At 43.0% G+C, this 23,049-nt stretch overlaps 1 protein-coding gene across 1 annotated transcript in view; it reads right to left on the bottom strand.

The window, feature by feature from the left end:
* CFAP47 (cilia and flagella associated protein 47) overlaps positions 1 to 23,049 on the bottom strand; it is a 284,879-nt gene that overhangs the window by 199,611 nt on the left and 62,219 nt on the right. Inside the window, exons 16-21 of the mRNA XM_058184444.1 lie at positions 13,366 to 13,496; positions 12,317 to 12,439; positions 12,045 to 12,176; positions 7,983 to 8,060; positions 5,312 to 5,450; positions 2,688 to 2,782 (exon numbers count right to left, since the gene is read on the bottom strand). Of these exons, the coding sequence (XP_058040427.1) occupies positions 2,688 to 2,782; positions 5,312 to 5,450; positions 7,983 to 8,060; positions 12,045 to 12,176; positions 12,317 to 12,439; positions 13,366 to 13,496 (698 nt within the window). The remainder of the gene's footprint in view (positions 1 to 2,687; positions 2,783 to 5,311; positions 5,451 to 7,982; positions 8,061 to 12,044; positions 12,177 to 12,316; positions 12,440 to 13,365; positions 13,497 to 23,049) is intronic.

Below are 23,049 nucleotides of genomic sequence, written 5' to 3'. Positions count from 1 at the left end.
GTTAAAAAGAAGAAACAGCTGCTATCACACATTTCTCCTAGAAGCATGAAGCTGTAAACACCTAGCCTGAAGATGATGAATGGGATTTTGTCGAAACGTCGCCAAGACACTTCCAATTTTACGCGGGAGAAAACCCGAATAACCAAAGACCTACATATATATGCATGTATATATGTATACATCATTATCAAGCGTTTTTATAAATAAATGAATGTAATGAGCTACAATGACCACTCCTTGCCTTCAAACTTTAATATTTCCAGGTTCCCTAGAAAACAAATTAAAAATAACACTGCTAATACAAATTATTGAACTGTTCCAGAATTTATAAAAATCTATGAGGAAACCATACATGATGTCAGACGTCCTCATCAGTTATTCCATGTTAATAAGCTTATCAGAGCTCTTAAAATTTACTTATTGCATATGCCAGTCAGCATGACTCAAAGCTATCAAACTACAAATTTATATCCTGGATATAAATTAGGATGAAGAAGAAATCTACTACTTTCAATTTTAGAAAAAGTCAGAATATATAAATCCATAGAACTCTAGCTAAAATAGCTATTATCATGTTCTGCCAATCACAAATAATTCCAAAGTTGTATTCAGTACAAAGTACCATTTATTTTAAAGTGAAAATCTTTCTTTTTCTCTACTCTGGTTGCAAAAGAAAGCATACATGCCTGAGGTTTATATAGGCTTATTCATTATATCTAAAAACGTTATGTAGATAAATTTTTCCCAGTCCAATAGTTTTCAAAAGTATCAATTATTAATTCCCATTGGCATTGCAAACTCTATAGAAACTGATAAAAGATATTTGAAGGGAGTTAGTTGATAACAGTTGATAACTTACGGGACCGCCTGCTGTTACCGCATGCCTCCCACCGACCCGTACGCTCTCACAGAGAGGGACTTCTCAGGGTGCCGTCCGCCAAGCAATGTCGGCTGGCGGCCCCCAGGGGAAGGTCCTTCTCTGTGGGGGCTCTCACACTCTGAAACGAGCTTCCCCCGGGTTTACGCCAAATACCTGACCTTCGGACCTTCCGCCGCGAACTGAAGACACATCTTTTCATTCGCGCGGGGCTGGCTTAAATTTTATCGATTTTAAATTTTCTATTATTAATTTTAATGGGGTTTTAGTTTTATATATTTTAAAGTTTTTTAGGCCAATTTATAAAATAAGTTTTTTAACTTGTATTTTAAATTGTATATTGTATTGTCTGTTTTTTACTTTTGGCTGTACACCGCCCTGAGTCCTTCGGGAGAAGGGCGGTATAAAAATCGAATAAATAATAATAATAATAACAGGAAACAGCACTGGGAATCACTGGGAATTAATACTGGGTAATTTAAAGAAAAATCTCCAAAATTACTAATGGAAATTACTTCTTCCAATTTCAAAACCACATTCATCTTTTTCTAATCCAACTTCCCTTAATATATATTCAGCATATAAATTGAATAAATAAGAGAAGATATACAGCCGTGTCTCACTCTTCTGCCAATCTGGAGTCAGGCTGTCCATTATATGGCTTTCTAATCTGCAAATAATTTCTCATGAGTACAATGAGATGTTCTGAGATTCCCCCTTTTTTTAGCACATTTCATAATTCGACAGTCAAACATTTTTTGATAATCAGTAATGGACATAGTGACTTCTTTTTTATATTTTTTCACTTTCTCAATTATACAGCAGTTAGGTCTCATATTCCTCGGCCTTTTCTAAAACTTGTTCTAACATCTGGCATTTCTTTTTCTATATAGGGTTCTAATCTGCATCGGGTAATCCTAACCATTATTTTACTGGCATGTGAAATTAAGGATATGTACAATAGTTTGCATGCTCGTTTATTAGATATTGGAATGTAGACTCATCTCTTCCAATCTGTGTTCACTGTGTCATTATCCAGATTTGCTGGCAACAGCTTGGTTTGATTTTTGACCAAGGTGTTGACCAACCTTCTTCTGTTGCTTGCTGTATATCAATGGGTATTCCATGAGTTCCTGAAGCCTTTTGATTTGGGTAATGATCAGGATGCTGATCTAACTTCACCATCTAGTACCAGAGGTTCTTGTAAGTAGGAAATATTTTCTAAGGAATCTTGACTGTTGACATTTCTACTATATAGCATTTTAATATATGATTTCTATGTTTGTTTGATAACCTTTAAATTGGTTAGGATCTGTCCACTGGATTTCTTTAGCGTGCCCAATTCAAGATTGGAAACTGAGTTCAGAAATCTTTGAAAAGCCTTTCCTTGTATTTCCTTGTTTGATTCCATCTTCAGTGACTTTATGTTATGTAATATCATCAATCATTTTATATTTTCTATCCATACAGTTTTCTTGATAAAAGAAATGCTTGCATGTTTTCTCCCATGCAGTAATTAATTTGCAACTGTCACTTCAGTATCTTTCTATACTGCTGCTGCCCAATACAGATGTCTGTTTATTTTAGCTAAGCAGCTGGGATCTTTAAACTGTATGGTGAGTGAGCTACTAGGAAAATATAATCTTGGCATATTCTCTCAACGTTCTTCACTCACCCCTTCCAGGAATAGACATACACTTGTACACATACACACATGTTGCCCTAATGAGGCAGCCCAACAGGACTTAGGTAGGGAAGATGGGAAATAACTAATAAAAATAGATTAATATTCACTAAAACATAAACTTACTTCTTTTGGTGTGAAATTCAGAGAACATTCCATAATAGTATTGGCTTCTATAGTCACATGATATACTCGAGATGCCTCTGATATATTATGCATATCTATCAGAAAATATAAAAATAATTTTACCAATTATTTGTACTTTCAATTTTACAGTAGTATATTTCTATTCTATTGATTTAAGTCCTGCTCATGGTGAATACAGAAAGCTATAAGCAAACTGCAGGCTGCAACTATATCCAATAGTACAAATAAGAGACTGTCACAGTCTGCAGTAGCATTCAAAGATTTAAGAAGATCTGGTTGCAGTCATCGCCCAATCACACTATTGGACCTTAGCACTGCCCACATTCCCCTTGCATCTTACTCCCAGTATGACCCATATGGGGAACATGGAGTGGCTTTCTTGATGAATAGCTGAGAGAAGAAAGTAAGTTGCCACAAAGCCCAATCCAACATTTGGCACATGCATTATGTAACAGTTATCTGAAACTGATTAAAGACCTGACTTCAATATTTATGGCCGTGAGCAAACAAAGACAGATGGTGGGGGGTTTTTTTTTTTGGTTTTTTTTTTGTTTTTTGTTTACATTTATACCCCGCCCTTCTCCGAAGACTCAGGGCGGCTTACAGTGTTTAAGGCAATCCCATAATAAGGCAACCAGAGGGCAAGGCAGCCCTCTGGTTGCTGTCACCGCCATGCCAAGGTCCCTGGACGCTCAGCCCCCACCGTCCAACTCGTCCTCCAGTAAGCCTGCTCCCTGCCCTTACCGTTTGCTGGGACCATTGGGGGTAGGTGGGCGGCCCCCACACACTCACTGCCTCCTGTACGTGTGCCAGGGGGGCATCCAGCTGGGGTGGGCTGTGATCAGAGGGGCAGGGGTAGGTCCCTCACCATCTCCGAGGCAACCCCATGGACCAAATCTGAGTCTATTGCAGGCCAGATTCAGCCTGCGGGCCTTGTGTTTGACATGTCTGATGTACAAGGTCATTGTAAAGAATATGCAAGAAATCTAAGGGAGGAAGTTGATCAGATTCACACTAAATTGGATTCTGGCTTTGAAGCAAATCCTGTGGAGATGACTGAGCCTCTGTGAGGAATTTGTTCTTGTTGAACCTGATAAAGTGGACAGGGTTCTGGCAGCTAAGCCACATCTATTTTAGCTTCCTCTCCCACCCACCCCCCAACTAAACCAAACCATTCTGGACAATTTTTATCCAGTTTTCGCTTTTGAAGGAAGGTGCTGGAGAATGTGGCCACATTTTTACACAGGAACATCCCATATACTTTTCAGGTTGATATTATTTTATTATGGGATGTAAGAACATCAAAAGAATATGTGCAGACTTACAACTAATCTTCATCACATTTAACATAGAAAGTTTTAATAAACTTACTAAATGGAAGTCTCTGAATAAATACATAAATGTCTATATTTAAATAAAATATATTTCTGTAGATGCAAGTCTACAGAAAAACCACCCATACTAACCAGATGCTCCACTACGAAAGCAACAACCCAACCGCCCACAAGAGAAGCTGCATAAGGACTTTATTTAAACGAGCCCAAACACACTGCAGCAACTCAGAACAGCAGAAAAAGGAAATGGAGCATCATTACAACACATTCCAACAAAATGGATACCAACACAACTTCATCAAAAAGTCCTTGACTACTCAACCCAATATAGCACAACCAACACAAACCCTAAAAAGAACTATACTGCCATACATCAAGAATATCTCAGAAACCACATATAAGACTACCACAACCCCATGGGATCAGGGTAGCACACAAGCCAAACATCCTAAGCAAACCAAAAGACCTAGCAAACCCAGAAGAAAAAGCAGGAGTCATTTACAACATACAATGTAAGAATTGCAACAACCACTATTGCAGAACAAACAGGAAGAAGACTGACAGAACACATCCATAAACACCAACTGGCAGTCAGAGGCATGACAAAAAAATCTTTAATTTCTCAACATATAGACAGATTTAACCATAGTTTCAATTGAGAAAATGTGACAATCCTAGACCAGGCCAAATCCCCAAATGCCAGGGAATTTCTAGAAGCCTGATACTCTGACAAATCAGCCATCAATAGACATATAAGCATTAACAACATCTATATTGTAGAAGACCATGCAGAAGGGCCAATTAACCAGCCCAAAAGAGAAAAAGACTGCAGCATCTCTCCACCAGTAATCAGCACTCAGATCAGCATAGATTAACTCCAAGGTCAACTTCAGACCAACTATCAAGTAAGCAATACCCCAGTCAAGAAACTGCCTAAGAGCCATTAGTAACAGCCCAACCAAAGAATCCCTAAGACCACCCACACAGAAGGCAAGACACCAGAATATAAACTGACAGCAAATGGCACTCCTTACTAGCACTGATGATGTTACCTAGTTAGGGTAATGAAACATCTGCAAGAAAACAAGCAAATTCAGAGACCACCAAGGACCCCTCATTTCAATCCTGAGCTAAAATATTCTCCTTTATTGGTAAAACATCTTTAAATTATTTTAAAAGTTTAGATTTTAAGATAAATATAACAGGCTTTCCTTTAAAAAAAACTAAACAGATTTTTCTAGACAACTACAATTTTAAATTAAGAAATACCTGGCTGAAAATGTAGAGTAAAGTCATCATATTCAGACAAATCTATCGTCACTTTAGCATATGACTTTCCTTTGTTCTCAATAAAAAATGGAATTTCTTGAGTAGAATCCACATAAACACCAGGGAAGATAAAAGAGCACTTTAAAGAAAGCAGAAAATAATAATTTGAATGACCAAGATAATGGTAAGAAACAAAACTGCAAACAATTCTGTTGAGGAGGCTGTAGAGATAGGATGACTTCATACATAGGGAGATATAACAATAAATATTATTGTGAATATGTGGCATTATGGGACAGCTTATGAAATAGTCAAATAAATATGGAAAATGATGAATTTGCTTTAATAATTTGAAGACAGGTGGTACATATACTTCCTGCATATTACAAAAAATTGTTCCAAAGAATTTATGTCACCATAATTATCATGACAAAGATGTGTCATTGCCTTAAAGAATAGTTTATCATGAGCTAAGAAGTAACAATCTTAAACATGCTCAGGACCTAATGGAAATTCTAGAAACAGAATGTGAACAATTAAGACTTTCTGAAGTTATCAACTACTATCCGTGTTTCCCCAAAAATAAGACAGGGTCTTATTTTATTTTGAACCCAAAAATAAGGGCTTGGCCTTATTATCAGGTTTTTTTTTAATTATTTCAGGGGTGCAGGAGGCCCCGGGTGTCCTGTGAACTCACAATTGGGAGTCTGGCAGAGAGATGCCCCCTTCGCATGCTGCCATCAAGCTCCTCCCCTCCTGCGGTATGTGTGTAGAAAACAAGCGGCCCGAAGGCACCAAGACTTTAAGTACCTGTCCCCACCCCCCAATTGCGCACCTCCCAGGCCTCACCATGTCAGTGTGGGCGAAGCTGATGAGCACAGGTCCTTGAGGAGCTCGTAGCCAATGCTGCCAACACCCACCACCAGCACCCACACAGAAGTCATGGCCTGCGCCAGCTCTCCCTGCAGGGTCCAGCTCCAGCCATCACCATAGAGTGGGAAGCACACTCCCAGCGCGGCCGCTGCCCTGGCTGGTGTTTGGAAGCCGCAGAGGCAGAGTTTGGGGGAGAGAAAGAAAGACTTCTGCTGCTTCTGCTGCTTTCCTTGCATGTAGCCAAAAACAGAAGCAGCAGAAGTCTTTCTTTCTCTCCCCCAAACTCTGCCTCTGCAGCTTCCAAATCCCAGTCAGGGCAGCGGTCGCTCTGGGAGTGTGCTTCCCACTCTATGGTGATGGTCACCAGAGGCCTACCCTTCCCCCTGCTCCTCTCTGTACCGATTGCCCCGCGGTCCTCCTATCCAAGCACTGACCAACTGGAGCGCCCCCTGGTGAGTCCAGGAAGCCCCACCACCTCATGAATCACTGGACTGGACACAATCAGGCCAGACTCTTCCTGGGAAAGGGAACCTCATGGGACCCTTGCCCACCCTTCCTCCCTCCTGCAGGTCCAGTTTACTCTTTCCAGGCACTTGGCAGCGAGACGCTGGGCAGCCGCACCAAAGGCAGCCCCAACAGAAACAGCTGGGCCGGCCCAGCCATGGCCAACGCTCCTCGCCCGCGGCTGAGCTTGGCCGCATGGGACCACTGGGCCTCTGCATGAAGCAGTGGCAGCAGCAACACCTGCAGCACTTCAGCCGTCCCTGCCGAGACCTGCGCCCAGCTGCGGGACACGCCAGGCCTGCCATTGTAGTCCTCTGTGACTTCCTGCCACACATGGAGGCCACTCTGCTGCTGGTAGCCACCCTGCCAAGGAAGCCCCAGGGCCGTGATGCTTGCGTTGGGGTTACTGTGATGGACACTCGGTAGCATGGGCTATGCAGATGCAGCACCTGGGCAGGGGGTGAGAGCGGGTGGCCCGCCATCATGGCGCAGGAGCAGGCTCTCGAGGTCTATGGTCGGTGCTGTGGGCAGCAAAAGGGGAGGGAATGCAGGAGTTCACAGGGATATGGCTGCCTTGGGAGGGTTGGGAGGGTTGGGAGGGTGAGGGACCTGTGTGTGTGTGAGAGAGAGGGGGGGCTTATTTTGGGGGGAGGGGGTATATTTAGGTCCACCCCAAAAATCAGTCCTGCCCTTATTTTCGGGACATGTCCTATTTTCAGGAAAACATAGTATTTTCTTATTTTTATGAAAGGGATGTGTTATTATTTACTAGAGCTACTTTACATTTCAGAATACAATTTTCTGATACCCTGGGAGAGACCAAAAATATTGATTTCTGTAATGACATTATCTCAGGAAAAGAGATTGAGAACATGTCTATACACACAGATCCTTTAGCATCACAGAACATTTTAAATTTTATCATACCTTTCATTAAAATGAATGGGACTTCCCTATGAATAAATGCATAATATTCAGTACCCAGTTTCCCAAAAAATAAGACATCCCCTGATAATAAGCCCAATCGGGCTTTTGAGCGCATGCACTAAAATAAGCCTCCCCTTGAAAATAAGCCCTCCCTGAAAATATTTAAATGCAGACCTGGAAATTAGGTAAGATGCAAGAGGAGCCCCATCTTGCTCCACGCGCCTCAAAATAATAAGACCTCCCCGAAAATAAGGCCAAGTTCTTATTTCAGGTTTCAAAAAAATATAAGTCAGGGTCTTCTTTTTGGGGAAACACGGGTACTACAAATCTTAGAACCTAAAAGATGCACAAAATGTTACATATTTACCGCACTAATATGTATGTCAGGAACCTCTACTGATCCACCAATCCTAAATTCCAAAGATTTTGCATTGCGTATTTCTACCTAAATAAAGAGGGAGGCAAAAGTGATTTTATTTATTTTTATTTATTTATTTTGTCACAACAATATATGTAGGCATCACACAAAAATATTATATAGTATATAAACATATATATGAGTAAGTATTAGGAGGTATAAGCATATATATATATATATGTCTTTGGTTGTTCGGGTTTTCTCCCGCGTAAAATTGGAAGTATCTTGTCGACGTTTCGACGAAGTCTCATTCGTCATCTTCAGGCTTCAGCTTCGTGCTTCTGGGAGCATTCTCATTCGTGCTTCTTTTGCTCCCAGAAGCACGAAGCTGAAGCCTGAAGATGATGAATGAGACTTCGTCGAAACGTCGACAAGATACTTCCAATTTTACGCGGGAGAAAACCCGAACAACCAAAGACCTACATACAAACACCCGCGAAAACCTCAGAAAACATATATATATATATGAAGAAGAAAAGAAAAACAATAGGACAGGAATGGTAGGCACGTTTGTGCGCTTATGCACGCCCCTTATGGTCCTCTTAGGAATGGGGTGAGGTCAATGGTAGAAAGTTTTTGGATAAAGCTTTTAGGATTATGGGAAGAGACCACAGAGTCAGGTAAAGTATTCCAAGCACTGATGATTCTGTTACAGAAGTCATATTTTCTGCAATCTAGATTAAAGCGGTTGACATTAAGTTTAAATCTATTGGTTGCTCTTGTATTATTGCAATTAAAGTTGAAGTAGTCTTTAACAGGAAGGACATTACAATAGATGATTCTATGAGTTAAACTTAGGTCTTGTTGAAGGCGACGGAGTTCCAAGTTTTCTAAGCCTAGGATTTCAAGTCTGGTGGGATAAGGTATTTTGTTGTTTTCAGAGGAATGGAAAACTCTTCTTGTAAAATATTTCTGGACACGTTCAATTGTATTGATGTCAGAGATGTGGTGAGGGTTCCAAACAGGTGAGCTGTATTCTAGAATTGGTCTAGCAAATGTTTTATATGCTCTGGTTAGTAGTGTGGTGTTTTTGGAAAAGAAGCTACGTAAGATTAGGTTTACAACTCTTAGAGCCTTTTTTGCTATGTAGTTGCAGTGGGATTTGGCATTTAGATCATTTGATATGAAAACTCCAAGGTCTTTAACAGGGTGGGGGTCAACTGTAAGGTAATGTCCATCAAGTATGTACTTAGTGTTTGGGTTCTTTTTTCCTATATGTAAGACTGAGCATTTGCTGGTTGAGATTTGGAGTTGCCAAGTTTTAGACCAAGCGGTTAGATGATCAAGGTCTTTTTGAATGATAGATGTATTGTCTGTGGTGTTAAATAGTTTGACATCGTCAGCAAAGAGAACACAATTACTTGAGATATGGTCACAAAGATCATTAATGTATAATATGAAGAGTGTTGGTCCAAGGACGCTGCCTTGAGGAACGCCACCCTTGACAGGAACAGGATTTGATAGAGCATTGCCAATTTTGACCACTTGTTGTCTGTTAAACAGAAAAGCAGATATCCATTTGTGAAGGGGTCCTGAAATGCCATACGATTTTAGTTTTAGGAGAAGTTTATCGTGTACTACTGAGTCAAAAGCTTTGCAGAAGTCTATGTAGATTGCATCTATTGTTTTGCCTTGATCAAGATTTGTAGATTTCCTAATTTCTCATTTTCAGTTTCATTTCTACTTTATTTATTTGTTCTTTGCATTTCCTGCTAAGATTCTTCATTGTCAATTTTGTAGTATTCAGTTCCCTTTCTGTGCTCAAATCCTTGCTTCTAAAGTTCAGTGGTAGCTCAGTACTTTGCATTAATTGGTTCTGGGAGGCACAACGGGTACTAAAAACTATGAATGCAAAATAAACCAGGTGACTTGCCATGTGACCGGGGTGGGATTCTACCAATTCGCACTGGTTCACTAGTACTGGTTGTTAACTTTCTAAGCAGTTCAGAGAACCAGTTGTTAGATGAAATTTCCTTTGGTTTTTTTCCCACTTTACAGGGTTAATCATGTAAGGAATTACAATATTCTGGTGTTGTTTCTAGCCTAATCTTTATTGCCCTGCTTATAGAAACTGCCTCTCCGTTAAGCCTTATTACATTCTTGGCAGTACACCTAGACTTACTGTCTCCTCCGGAGCTTCTCGGAGGTTTTTTTCTTTGTTTGACTTTCTTAAAGGGGAAGGATTGTTTTAAGCTTTTTACATTGCTGTTGAGAGGAAATATTCCTCTGTTGGAGTTCCAGCTGGGATGCAATGATCAGCACTTTGAAGAAATAGTTGAATAACGAAGCAGAAGCTTTTAATGACAAGGAACCAAGATGAGTGACATTCAGCAAGGCTAGCTAGAAAGATTGACATTCAAACGTGAGTTTACATACTCTTTCTGAGTTTTGATCTAAAACTGGTTTTTGGTGAAGTTTAATTCTGTGCTTGGTGATATTTAATCCTGTGCTTGGTGATGTTTAATTATCCCTTATTGATGGGATAATTTTCCCTATTCAGCTTTGTTTGAAAGAAAATAGGTTAATCTCTATTCCTGAAAAGAAGCAGCTTCAGAAATCTGCCTAGTTCCTGTGTCTATTTGTTTTGGTAATTGGTTTAACAAGCAACAGCTACTGTGTTTGCTCCTTTGCTTTATTCTGGAGAGCTTAAATGAACTCTCTGCTAAAGGGTTTCACTTTATGAGCAAGAGTTGGCTGCTGATAGTTATCATTGCATTTTAACTATTTTAATTCCTCAAGGTGCTCTGGCACCCTGCCTGATTTGAAACTCCAGCTTGCAGATATTTGTAATCTAATGATTGGTATTTAGGGAAGCTTTTTGCAAACAAAGAAGCTTTGTATTTTTGTACAGGTAATCCTTGACTTACAACAGTTCATTTAGTGACCATTCAAAGTTACAATGGCATTGAAAAAAATGACTTCTGACCATTTTTCACACTTACAACCATTGCAGCAAACCGTCATTAGGGCAAAGAAGTGATGTCGAGTTGGCCATGCCCACCCGGTCACACGACCACCTGGCCATGCCCACCGCATAAAGCACCGCATTGTGAAATGAGTGAAATGTTTATTAAGAATGCTGCAATGGGCATAAATGATGACCAGTCGTAAGTGTGAGGACCAGTCAAAAGTGTGATGACCAGCCACTCAAAGAGCTGAAAAAGTGATTTTTGACCGATCCTCACACTTTTGATCGGTCGTCACACTTACGATTGTCCTCACATTTTACGTTTTGTGCCCTATCTTGTCACCGTGGTGAAGAGAAGCACCGCAGTTATGAAATGAGTGACACGGTTGTTAAGAATGCTGCAACGGGCATAAATGTTAGGATGGTCATAAGTGCGAGGATCAGTCAAAAGTGTGAGGACTGGTCAGAAATCACTTTTTTCAGCCCTCTGAATAGTCCCTATGCACGTAGACACAGTCACCCGGTCACATGACCAGCTAGCCATGCCCACCCAGTCACATTATTAGCTAGCCACACCCCCTAACAAGCCACGTCCACAGAACTGGTTGTTAAAAAATTGAATCCCACAGTTGCATGTGACCCTTTGTTTTGGCCAGAAAAAAATTCTGTTTATTCTTTTTCCTATGTCAGCGACTTTCCCAGGATGGCCAACTTCCTGCCTACCTTCTGTGGACGTCACCCTCTTCCTTTTACAGAATGCTGATTACCAAAGAATCTATGAGTACCAGGACAACATTTTCTCACCAAAATGCCTCGAGTACCAAATTCAACAGGTTTTGAAGTAGTTGAATACTGAGTACCACTGTAGTGTGAGACGTTTCAGATGAATCTCACAGAAGCAAAAATCTACCAATATTACTGCTGCCGGTTTATCCCTTCAGCAAACAGAATATTAACATACATTTTATGTTGTTACAGAAACTCAGCTAATCATGGTTAATCATGGGTTTCACAGAGTAAAACATTAAAATATGGATATATTTTGAAAACAATATTTATTTATTATCCAAGTTAATAAAGTTTTTGAACAACAATTCTAATACCTCTACTTTGCTGTCAAATTTCATTAATGCATTGGGTCTGAAATAAATTTTAATTTCAGTGCGGCCTCCCACAGGAATTACACCCTGAAAAGGAGTTATAATCATTCCAGGAACTGGATTGACATCAAGGACCTGTCAACAAAAGCAAGTATAGTATCATAAAAGTCATTTTTTCCCACTATCTTATAAGTATTCTACTACCAAACATGCTGGAATATCCATGGTAAAGCTACATTGTACACTCTCCAATATCCATTGTGAATATGTCTTACCTGGAAATATGCATGGTTATGTCCCAAATTTTGAAGAATGGCTATTCTGTAAGTAGTTAAATGGAGAGGAGCATTGTTAAAGGTAATCCGTTGCTCCTTAAACTGAACACTGGTAGAGCCAAGCTAATATTGTGAAAAAAGAATAAATGTATCAAATGTTCATTTTTCTGCAGACAGATTTTCTTTCCCTTTACAGAAGCTAGGCAATAATGTGAGTACACTAGATACAACATAAAAAACTGTTTTCTTTTTGAGAAATTAAAATTATAATAAAAACAGAAGCATATCTTAATTGCATTATATATAAAACCATTAAATATATCCTAGCATTCTTAAAAATAAATTTAATCATTGCTAGCAAATTAATATTAAAATTTCATTTCTATTAATACATTTTTTATCTTTAATGCAGAACTCCCAGCAGTGACAAAGCCATTGACAAATTATTATTTACTGGATGGTAAACTTGCAAAACTTACACAATTCAGGCATAAACTTACAAAACTAAAGCCTTCAACTCTCCTACAGCTTTTTAAAAACTTTTTGCAATAAAATAATCATAAAAATAATGCCCTTTGGCATTCAATTCAGCAACATTAAGAACCAATTGTCCTTTGAAACAATTATGGGCTTTTCATTTAACAGGTACCTTAAATTTACTACTCACATCAGAGAGCTCAAACTCAAATCCAGACAGCAAGCCATTAAGGGCATAGGAACTCCCTAAAGAGGCATATTCAGCAGAACTGAGCTGACCAATGTCCTCAAAGTAGTAGAATGTCTGTGCAATTTGCTGATAAAATAGTTCCCTATCCATGAGCTAATCAACCAGTTCTAATCCTATCAATTATTAGCTCATGCAGCACAGGTGAGTTGATTTCCTGTCCAAGCAGCAGACAGAGGCAGAGGAAGGGGGAGGGGAAGGCAGGCGATCCAGACGCACTGCGCAGGCTGCAGGAAAGCCAAGAGATCATGTGTCTGTAGGGATGACTACTCATTACTACAAATAGAAGAAATGCTAACTATGTCTGCAAAAATTATACCAATACCTTTGCAAAACATTTTAATCTAACTGTTTTTCCTTCATGCACACACAAGTCAAATTCTCCAGTTGCTGAAGAGGAAAAACTTGGATGCCAAACAACTTCGCATTCTAGATCTTTACTTGCTTCTACTATACCTAAATATAAAAGGAGAGAAAATAATACTAAGCTGTTAAAAATATAACTATTATGAAAGATGAATAGTAATTTGAAAACTAATTTTAATACATTGCAATATTCAGTCATTTCACAGAATTAGTTTATAAAGTTGTCCATATTAACTAGAGCTGTATTTTTATTCAATCTGAAATATCTCAAACTTAATTTAGTGAATTTCAAATAATTATCTAGTGTAGGTTTGTTTGCAGCCAGTATGTGCTGTTTTCTATTTCCATCCCATCCCCCCAAAAAACCCTGCCACATGGAAAAAATCTAATTTTAACTGAGGTGAGAGGCGAGTAGTGAAAAACAATGATTTTCCATTCAAATTTCAGCATACACAACACAGATAAAGACATGATTACTGATCATTGAGATAATGTACTGTTAGACAACTAAATATTATAAAACAACAACACAAAACCATGTATCCTGATTAGGGTGATCCTTTTATATCACTTTATAAGTCATTCTTCATTTGTCCTGATTTATAATTCCCCATTGCAGCGTATGCAGCCACGCCTCTTCTTGGCAACAGAGAATCATTGCCTATTGGCTGTGACGTTTCCCCTTAGCCGGCGGGAGAAATGAGCGGCCGTCATTGGCCAATAGTTGACTGCTGCTGTATAAATAGCAGCTGTGAGAGAAGTTGGGCACTCTCGGTAATACTGCCTTTTTTACTTGCCGTTTGTTTGTTCCTTTTGCCTGTTAGTTGTTAATAAAGAGTTATTGCTTTACCGTCAAGCCTCCATTCCTTCTTTCATTCCTGGAATGAAGCATTGGCGACAAGAAGGTGGAATTCCTGAGGCGACGGTAGAGCGCTGGTCACGGTAGGGGAGTTTACTCATACTCTGTTTTTAGTACTTTACTCATACTGTCCGCATTGTTCCATGGCTAATAAGGCATCTTTCACTCCATATGAACTGGCCTACGAGACATGGGACGCGCATGTTGAGCGATTTGACTGTTATCTCCAAGCCAACGATTTCACCGAGCTCTCAGGAGATAGGAAACGCGCCCATTTCCTGAATGCCTGTGGCCCACAGATATTTGCAATGGCCAGAGCTCTGTTGGCTCCTCAATCGGTTTCTGCGGTGCCTTGGGCCACCTTGATGGGCACATTGAGGGCTCATTATGCGCCAGCTCCTTCGCATATTTCCAGATGGTTTACCTTTCGACAGAGGGTCCAAATGGAAGGGGAGTCCATCAATTCGTATATGGCTTCTCTCTGAACCGCTGCTATAGAGTGTGAGTTCCCTAACTTGGATGACTCCCTTCTTGAGCAGCTCGTGTGTGGCATGAGGAGTTTGAGATTGCAATGCCGTCTCTTATCTAGAACGGATATTACCCTCCAGTCCGCCTTGGATGAGGCACGTGCCTATGAAATGTCGGAGAAGTCGTCAGCAGAGATGCACAGGGCTCCAGCCACGCCCGCAGCAGCCCACTCTGCTTCCATTCACCATGACAATGTTCCTTCCGATGAATTCGAGGGTGAGGAAGACGAGGTGGGTCGCCTCCAGGTAGCGCCAGGAACCAAGTGGCCAATAGAGCGGAAACCACAGACGGCGCCTTGCCTGGGATGCAGAGAGAATCACCCTCGCTCATTGTGTCGCTTCAAAACTGCAGTCTGCCACAGATGCGGCAAACAGGGACACCTGGCTAGAGTCTGCTGTTCCACCCCATTGGACAACACTCCATCGGGTCCTTGTCCGGCTAGATGGTTCCAGAGAGGTCATCCTGTGTCCCAAGATGATTGCTTCACCATGAATCGAGGAAACACCAATCCTGCAGTGTCGATCAGCCAGGCTTCGACTGGCTCCAAGAAGAAATTTTTTCTTACTATCAGGTTAGAGGGGGTGCCCTGTAGAATGGAGGTGGACACAGGCTCCTTTAAATCTATTATTGCTTGGCACACCTTACAAAAGATATCTCCAAATTTCACTAAAAGTCAATTGAATGCCTGCACCACCAGGCTGAAGGATTATCAAGGGAACAACATTCCCATTCTTGGGGTTGCCCACCTCCGAGTGGAGAAAGGTGTTTTCTCTGGTCGCCTCCCACTGCTTGTAGTTAAGGGTAACTTACCCAGCTTATTGGGATTGGATTGGTTCTCGGCATTGGACCTCAACATCACAGGCATTCATTCTACCACCACAGATGGGTTCGAGGCCCTGATTTCTGAGTTTGCTGAGGTATTTGATGATTCCCTGGGTCAATATAAGGGCAACCCTATCTCCCTGAACCTTGATCCCCAGGTGTCCCCTATCAGGCTTAAGCCTCGACGGGTGCCTTTTGCGCTATGTCCAAAGGTGGACAAGGAACTGGATAAGTTGATTGCGCAAGGGGTGCTGGAGCCCACCGACCACTCTAAGTGGGAGACGCCTGTCATCACTCCCATTAAGCCGGATGGTTCAGTATGCATATGCGGTGATTTCAAATAGAATAGAATAGAATTTTGTTATTGGCCAAGTGTGATTGGACACACAAGGAATTTGTCTTGGTGCATATGCTCTCAGTGTACATAAAAGAAAAGATACGTTCATCAAGGTACAACATTTACAACACAATTGATGGTCAATATATCAATATAAATCATAAGGATTGCCAGCAACAAGTTATAGTCATACAGTCATAAATTGAAAGAGATTGGTGATGGGAACTATGAGAAGATTAATAGTAGTGCAGATTCAGTAAATAGTTTGACAGTGTTGATGGAATTATTTGTTTAGCAGAGTGATGGCCTTCGGGAAAAAACTGTTCTTGTGTCTAGTTGTTCTGGTGTGCAGTGCTCTATAGCGTCGTTTTGAGGGTAGTAGTTGAAACAGTTTATGTCCAGGATGTGAGGGATCTGTAAATATTTTCACAGCCCTCTTCTTGATTCGTGCAGTATACAGGTCCTCAATGGAAGGCAGGTTGGTAGCAATTATTTTTTCTGCAGTTCTAATTATCCTCTGAAGTCTGTGTTTTTCTTGTTGGGTTGCAGAACCGAACCAGACAGTTATAGAGGTGCAAATGACAGACTCAATAATTCCTCTGTAGAACTGAATCAGCAGCTCCTTGGGCAGTTTGAGCTTACTGAGTTGGCGCAGAAAGAACATTCTTTGTTGTCCTTTTTTAATGATATTTTTGATGTTAGCTGTCCATTTGAGATCTTGCAATATGATAGAACCTAGAAATCTGAAGGTTTCTACTGTTGATACTGTGTTGTCTAGTATTGTGAGAGGTGGAAGTATGGAAGGGTTTCTCCTAAAGTCTACCACCATTTCTACGGTTTTGAGTGTGTTCAGTTCCAGATTGTTTTGGTTGCATAAGGCTAATTGTTCAACCTCTCGTCATCTGCGAACTTCAGTAGCTTAACAGATGGATCATTGGAGATGCAGTCATTGGTATACAGAGAGAAGAGAAGTGGGGAGAGCACACAGCCTTGGGGGGCCCCTGTGCTAATTGTACAGGTATTTGATGTGATCTTGCTTAGCTTCACCTGCTGCTTCCTGTTTGTTAGGAAGCTTGTGATCCACTTACAAGTCTGTTCCGGTATCTGTAGCTGGTTTAGCTTAGTTAGAAGAATGTCTGGAATGATGGTATTGAATGCTGAACTAAAGTCTACAAAAAGGACCCTTGCATAGGTCTTTGGAGACTCAAGATGCTGTAGGATGTAGTGCAGAGCCATATTAACAGCATCATCTGTTGATCTGTTTGCTCGTTATGCAAATTGCAAGGGGTCTAACAGCGGATCCGTGATGGTTTTCAAGTAGGAAAGCACTAGCCTTTCAAAGGTTTTCATGACTACAGATGTTAGAGCAACTGGTCTGTAGTCATTCAGTTCCTTGAAGGTGGGCTTCTTCGGCACTGGAATGATGGTAGAGCGTTTGAAGCAAGAAGGAACATAACACATCTCTAGTGATTTATTGAAAATATCGGTGAAGATGGGGGCCAATTGGTCAGCACAGACTTTTAAGCAAGAAGGAGTTATCTTGTCTGGGCCTGGAGCTTTCCCTGCACATTGCACATTGCACATTTTCCTGCACATGCACATTGAACCGTGCTTTGCAGGCACACCCTTATCCAGTTCCTGTAGTCCAACATCTTCTCCACTCTTTGGGCCAGGAGTCTATCTTTGCTAAGTTAGATATGGCCCAAGCATATCAGCAGCTTCCTGTGGATGATGCCACAGCGGCTGCCCAAACCATTGTCATTCACAGGAGCGCTTTTAAATGCCGCCGCCTGCAGTTAGGGATTAGTGTGGCCCCGGGGTTGTTTCAAACCCTTATGGAGCGGCTCTTGCAGGGCATACCTGGAGTCGTTCCATATTTTGATGATGTGTTGGTCTCTGCCACCAGCCAGGCTGCCCTCATTAGCCGCCTGCGACAGGTTCTTACCCATTTCCAACAAATGGGCCTTAAGCCTAAAAAGTCTAAGTGTAAATTTGGGGTGCCTAGGGTTGAGTTCCTGGGGTTCCTAGTTGATGCTGACGGGTTGCATCCAACCCCATCGAAGGTGGAGGCAATAAAAAATGCTCCTACTCCTACATGCAAAGCGGACTTGCAGGCTTTCTTGGGGCTCCTTAACTTTTATAGCATGTTCCTGCCCCATAAGGCTTCTGTGGCAGAGCCTCTTCATAGGTTACTCGACGGTAGGACTCCTTGGTCGTGGGGAAGGCCCAGGCCTCTGCTTTCGCTGCTGTCAAAGCTCTCCTCACCTCAGATGCCGTGTTGGTCCAATATAGTGACAGTGTCCCCCTTACTTTAGCTTGTGATGTCTTTTCATATGGCATAGGGGCTGTTCTGAGCCACCTACTACCAAATGGATCTGAGGCTCCAATTGCCTATTTTTCTCGGACTCTGTCGTCGGCAGAGCGGAATTATAGTCAACTAGACAAGGAGGCTCTGGCCATTGTAGCTGCCGTTAAACAGTTTCATGATTACATTTATGGCCGTTTTTTCCAATTGATCACTGATCATAAGCCTCTTTTGGGGTTGTTAGCCAGTGACAAACAGACCCCTCAGATTATGTCTCCTCGCCTATCTAGGTGGTCTATTTTCTTGGCAGCATACAATTATCAGTTGATCTATCACCCGGGGAAAGAGCTTTCCAATGCAGATGGACTTAGCCGTTGTCCTCTCCTTCTGGGTGTCGAGGACCCTGCCCCTGCCTCATCCGTTTTCTTGGTGGATGAGCTTCCTGCCCTGATGACTGCAGCTGATATTGCATATCATTCCAAAAGTGACCCTACTTTTGCGCAGGTTCTGGATTGGGTACGACGGGGGTGGCCATGGGACGCAACTGGGTGGAGGCAGTTCTCATGGCATCAACTACTTCTGAGGCTATCAATAGGGCGCTGAGCAAACTGTTTGCCACCCACGGTTTGCCTGATGTGGTAGTTTCAGATAACGGGCCACAGTTCACCTCGGCCATTTTCCAGATGTTTATGGCTAGTTTGGGCATCAGGCATGCCCAGGTTGCGCCCTACCATCCGGCCAGCAATGGCCGGGCTGAACAAGCTGTCCGATCTGTTAAGGATGCCCTGACCCGGTTTGGGTCAGGGACATGGCAGGAGAAATTAACAAAATACCTCCTGGCACAACATACTACCCCATGCCTGACGAGCAATCGCAGCCCAGCTGAGCTTCTCATGGGCCGGTGCCTGCGAACGGCCCTAGACAAGTTGCATCCCAATTATGCCTCTGATACCCCATTGGACTCGACCAGCCGTATCAGGACCTTTACTGAGGGGGAACGGGTTTTTGTCCAGAACCATGGGGGTGATCCCTGGTGGTTGCCAGGCCGAATTGTCCAAAAATTTAATAAATAAATAAATAAAATAAATAAGTAAGTAACGGGGCCCCGTTCTTACAGGGTGGAGCTCGAGGATGGGCGGATTTGGTGGCATCTTGTGGATCAGATTCAGGGATGTAAATTCACTGCCCCTGTAATACCCCAAGATTCGCCGGGCAGGACTCCTGATGGATTACCTTCGGTTCCTACTCTTCAGCCAGTCGGCAATTTTGATGTTCCGCTACAACCAAATTTCCCGATGGCTAACTTACCGGATGGTTCAACTCTTCCATCGGCCAGCCCTCCAGAGGTGCTGCCCTCCAGCCCTCCTGAGGTATCGCCCTCATCGGCCCCGGTTGTTCCTGCGGTTCTACCTCCTTCTGCTCAACCTGGCGGAAGCCCTGAACTGCGTCAATCGGGACAATTGCATAGGCACCCCACATATTTGCAGGATTATGCATGTGCCATCCAAGGGGGGAGGAGTGCAGCATATGCCGCCACGCCTCTTCTTGGCAACAGAGAATCGTTGCCTATTGGCTGTGATGTTTCCCCTTAGTCGGTGGGAGAAATGAGCGGCCGTCATTGGCCGATAGTTGACTGCTGCTATATAAATAGCAGCTGTGAGAGAAGTTGGGCACTCTCGATAATACTGCCTTTTTTACTTGCTGTTTGTTTGTTCCATTTATTTATTTATTTATTTATTTATTTATTTATTTAATTTATATACCGCCCTTCTCCCGAAGGACTCATGGCGGTTTACAGCCAAATAAAAACAAGTATCACAAAAATTTAGAAACATTATAAGAAGCTAATTCGATCAGGCCAAAACAGACTAAAACTATAGTAAAAACCCCGTTACAATTGCATTAAGCTAGCCCTGCGTGATGAAATAAAAAAGTCTTTAGCTTGTGTCGAAAGGTTCGGAGGTCAGGGAGTTGACGTATCCCCGGAGGCAGCTCATTCCAGAGGGCAGGAGCCCCCACAGAGAAGGCCCTCCCCCTGGGGGTCGCCAGTCGACATTGTTTGATTGATGGCACCCTGAGGAGACCCTCCCTATGGGAGCACATGGGTTGATGGCAGGCTATTGGTAGCAGTAGGCGGTCCTGTAAATAACCCGGTCCTATGCTATGGAGTGCTTTAAAGGTGGTAACCAACACCTTGAATTGCACTCGGAAGACTATCGGAAGCCAGTGTAGCTTGCGCAGGAGAGGTGTTACATGGGAGCCTCGAGTTACTCCCTCTATTTATTTATTTTATTTATTTTATTTTTTATTTTATTAGATTTTAATACCGCCCTTCTCCCGAAGGACTCAGGGCGGTGTACAGCCAAATAGTAAAAAACCCACAATATACATATTAAAACAAAACTAAAACCGAGCATATTACAGGAATGGCCGAAATTTAAAACAATTTAAAACCCTAAAATTCATAAATAGCCCCAATTAAAAATTTTATAAAACTTTTAAGCCAGTCCCGCTTGAATAAATAGGTGCGTTTTCAGCTCACGGCGAAAAGTCCGAAGATCAGGCACTTGACGTAAATCAGGGGGAAGTTTGTTCCAAAGCATAGGAGCTCCAACAGAGAAGGCCCTACCCCTGGGGGCCGCCAGCCGACATTGTTTGGTGGACGGCACCCTGAGAAGGCCCCCTCTGTGTGAGCATATGGGTCGGTGGGAGACATAAGGTAACAGCAGGCGGTCCCGTAAGTACCCAGGCCCTAAGCCATGGAGCGCTTTAAAGGTGGTAACCAAAATCTTAAAGCGCACCCGAAAGACCACAGGAAGCCAGTGCAGGCTGCGCAAGATTGGTGTTACATGGGAGCAACGAGTTGCTCCCACTATTACCCGCGCAGCTGCATTCTGGACTAGCTGCAGCCTCCGGGTGCACTTCAAGAGCAGCCCCATGTAGACAGCATTGCAATAATCCAAACAGGAAGTGACAAGAGCATGAGTGACCGTGCATAAGGCATCCCGGTCAAGGAAAGGGTGCAACTGGCGAACCAAGCATACTTGGTGAAAGGCCCTCCTGGAGACGGCCACCAAATGATCGTCAAACGACAGCCGCCCATCCAAGAGGACACCCAAGTTGCGCACCCTTTCCATTGGGGCCAATAACTCGTCCCCAACAGTCAGCTGCGGCTGCAGCTGGCTGTACCGGGGTGCCGGCATCCACAGCCACTCCGTCTTGGAGGGATTGAGCTTGAGTCTGTTTCTCCCCATCCAGACCCATCTATTATCCCCATCTATTACCTGCGCAGCCGCATTCTGGACCAGTTGAAGCCTCCGGGTGCTCTTCAAGGGGAGCCCCATCTAGAGAGCGTTACAATAGTCCAGGCGGGAAGTGACGAGGGCGTGAGTGACCATGCATAGGGAATCCCGGTCTAGGAAGGGACGCAACTGGCGTATCAGGCGACCCTGATAAAAAGCTCCCCTGGCGACGGCCGTCATATACATTTATTTATTTATTTATTTATTTATTTATTTATTTATTCGCATTTTTATACCGCCCTATCTCCCAAAGGACTCAGGGCGGTTTACAGCCTGATAAAAAACATACATATAAATACAAAATAAAACATCAATTAAAAAACGTAATAAATAGGCTGAATATTTAAAAATAGCAATAAAAGTAATAAAACCCCATTAAAACCAAATTCAAAATTTAAAATTCTAGTCCAGTCCTGCGCAAATAAATAGGTGTGTCTTAAGCTCGCGGCGAAAGGTTCGAAAGTCAGGAAGTTGGCGAAGTCCTGGGGGAAGTTCGTTCCAGAGGGTGGGAGCCCCCACAGAAAAGGCCCTTTCCCTGGGTGTCGCCAGTCGGCACTGCCTGGCCGATGGCACCCTGAGGAGTCCCTCCCTGTGAGAGCGCACGGGTCGGTGACAGGCAATCGGTGGCAGCAGACGGTCCCGTAAGTAACCCAGCCCTATGCCATGGAGCGCTTTGAAGATAGTTACCAAAACCTTGAAGCGCACCCGGAGGGCCACAGGTAGCCAGTGCAGTCTGCGCAGGAGAGGTGTCACATGGGAGCCATGAGGGGCTCCCTCTATCACCCGCGCAGCCGCATTCTGGACCAACTGGAGCCTCCGGGTGCTCCTCAAGGGGAGCCCCATGTAGAGAGCATTGCAGTAATCCAGACGAGATGTTACGAGAGCATGAGTGACCGTGCATAGGCATCCCAGTCTAGAAAGGGGCGCAACTGCCAAACCAGGCGCACCTGGTAAAAAGCTGTCCTGGAGACGGCCGTCAAATGGTCTTCAAAGGACAGCCGTCCATCCAGAAGAACGCCCAAGTTGCGCACCCTCTCCATTGGGGCCAATGACTCGCCCCCAACAGTCAGCTGCAGCTGCAGCTGACTGTACCGGGATGCCGGCATCCACAGCCACTCTGTCTTGGAGAGATTGAGCTTGAGCCTGTTTCTCCCCATCCAGACCCGTAGGGCTTCCAGACACCGGGACAGCACTTCGATAGTTTCGTTGGGGTGGCCCGATGTGGAAAAGTACAGCTTAGTGTCATCAGCGTACAGCTGGTAGCTCACACCGAAACCACCGATGATCTCACCCAGCGGCTTCATATAGATGTTGAACAGGAGGGGCGAGAGAATCGACCCCTGCGGCGCCCCACAAGTGAGGCGCCTCAGGGCCGACCTCTGATATACTCTTCTAAAGACAGCCGTACATCCAGGAGGATGCCTAGATTGCGCACCCTCTCCAAGGGGGCCAATGACTCACCCCCAACAGTCAGCGATGGAGTCAGCTGG

The sequence above is a fragment of the Ahaetulla prasina genome, chromosome 5 (genome assembly GCF_028640845.1).
Source record: "Ahaetulla prasina isolate Xishuangbanna chromosome 5, ASM2864084v1, whole genome shotgun sequence".
Lineage (NCBI taxonomy): Eukaryota > Metazoa > Chordata > Lepidosauria > Squamata > Colubridae > Ahaetulla > Ahaetulla prasina.
Note: the sequence above shows the minus strand (reverse complement) of the source record. Positions and strands in the feature narration are given on the sequence as shown.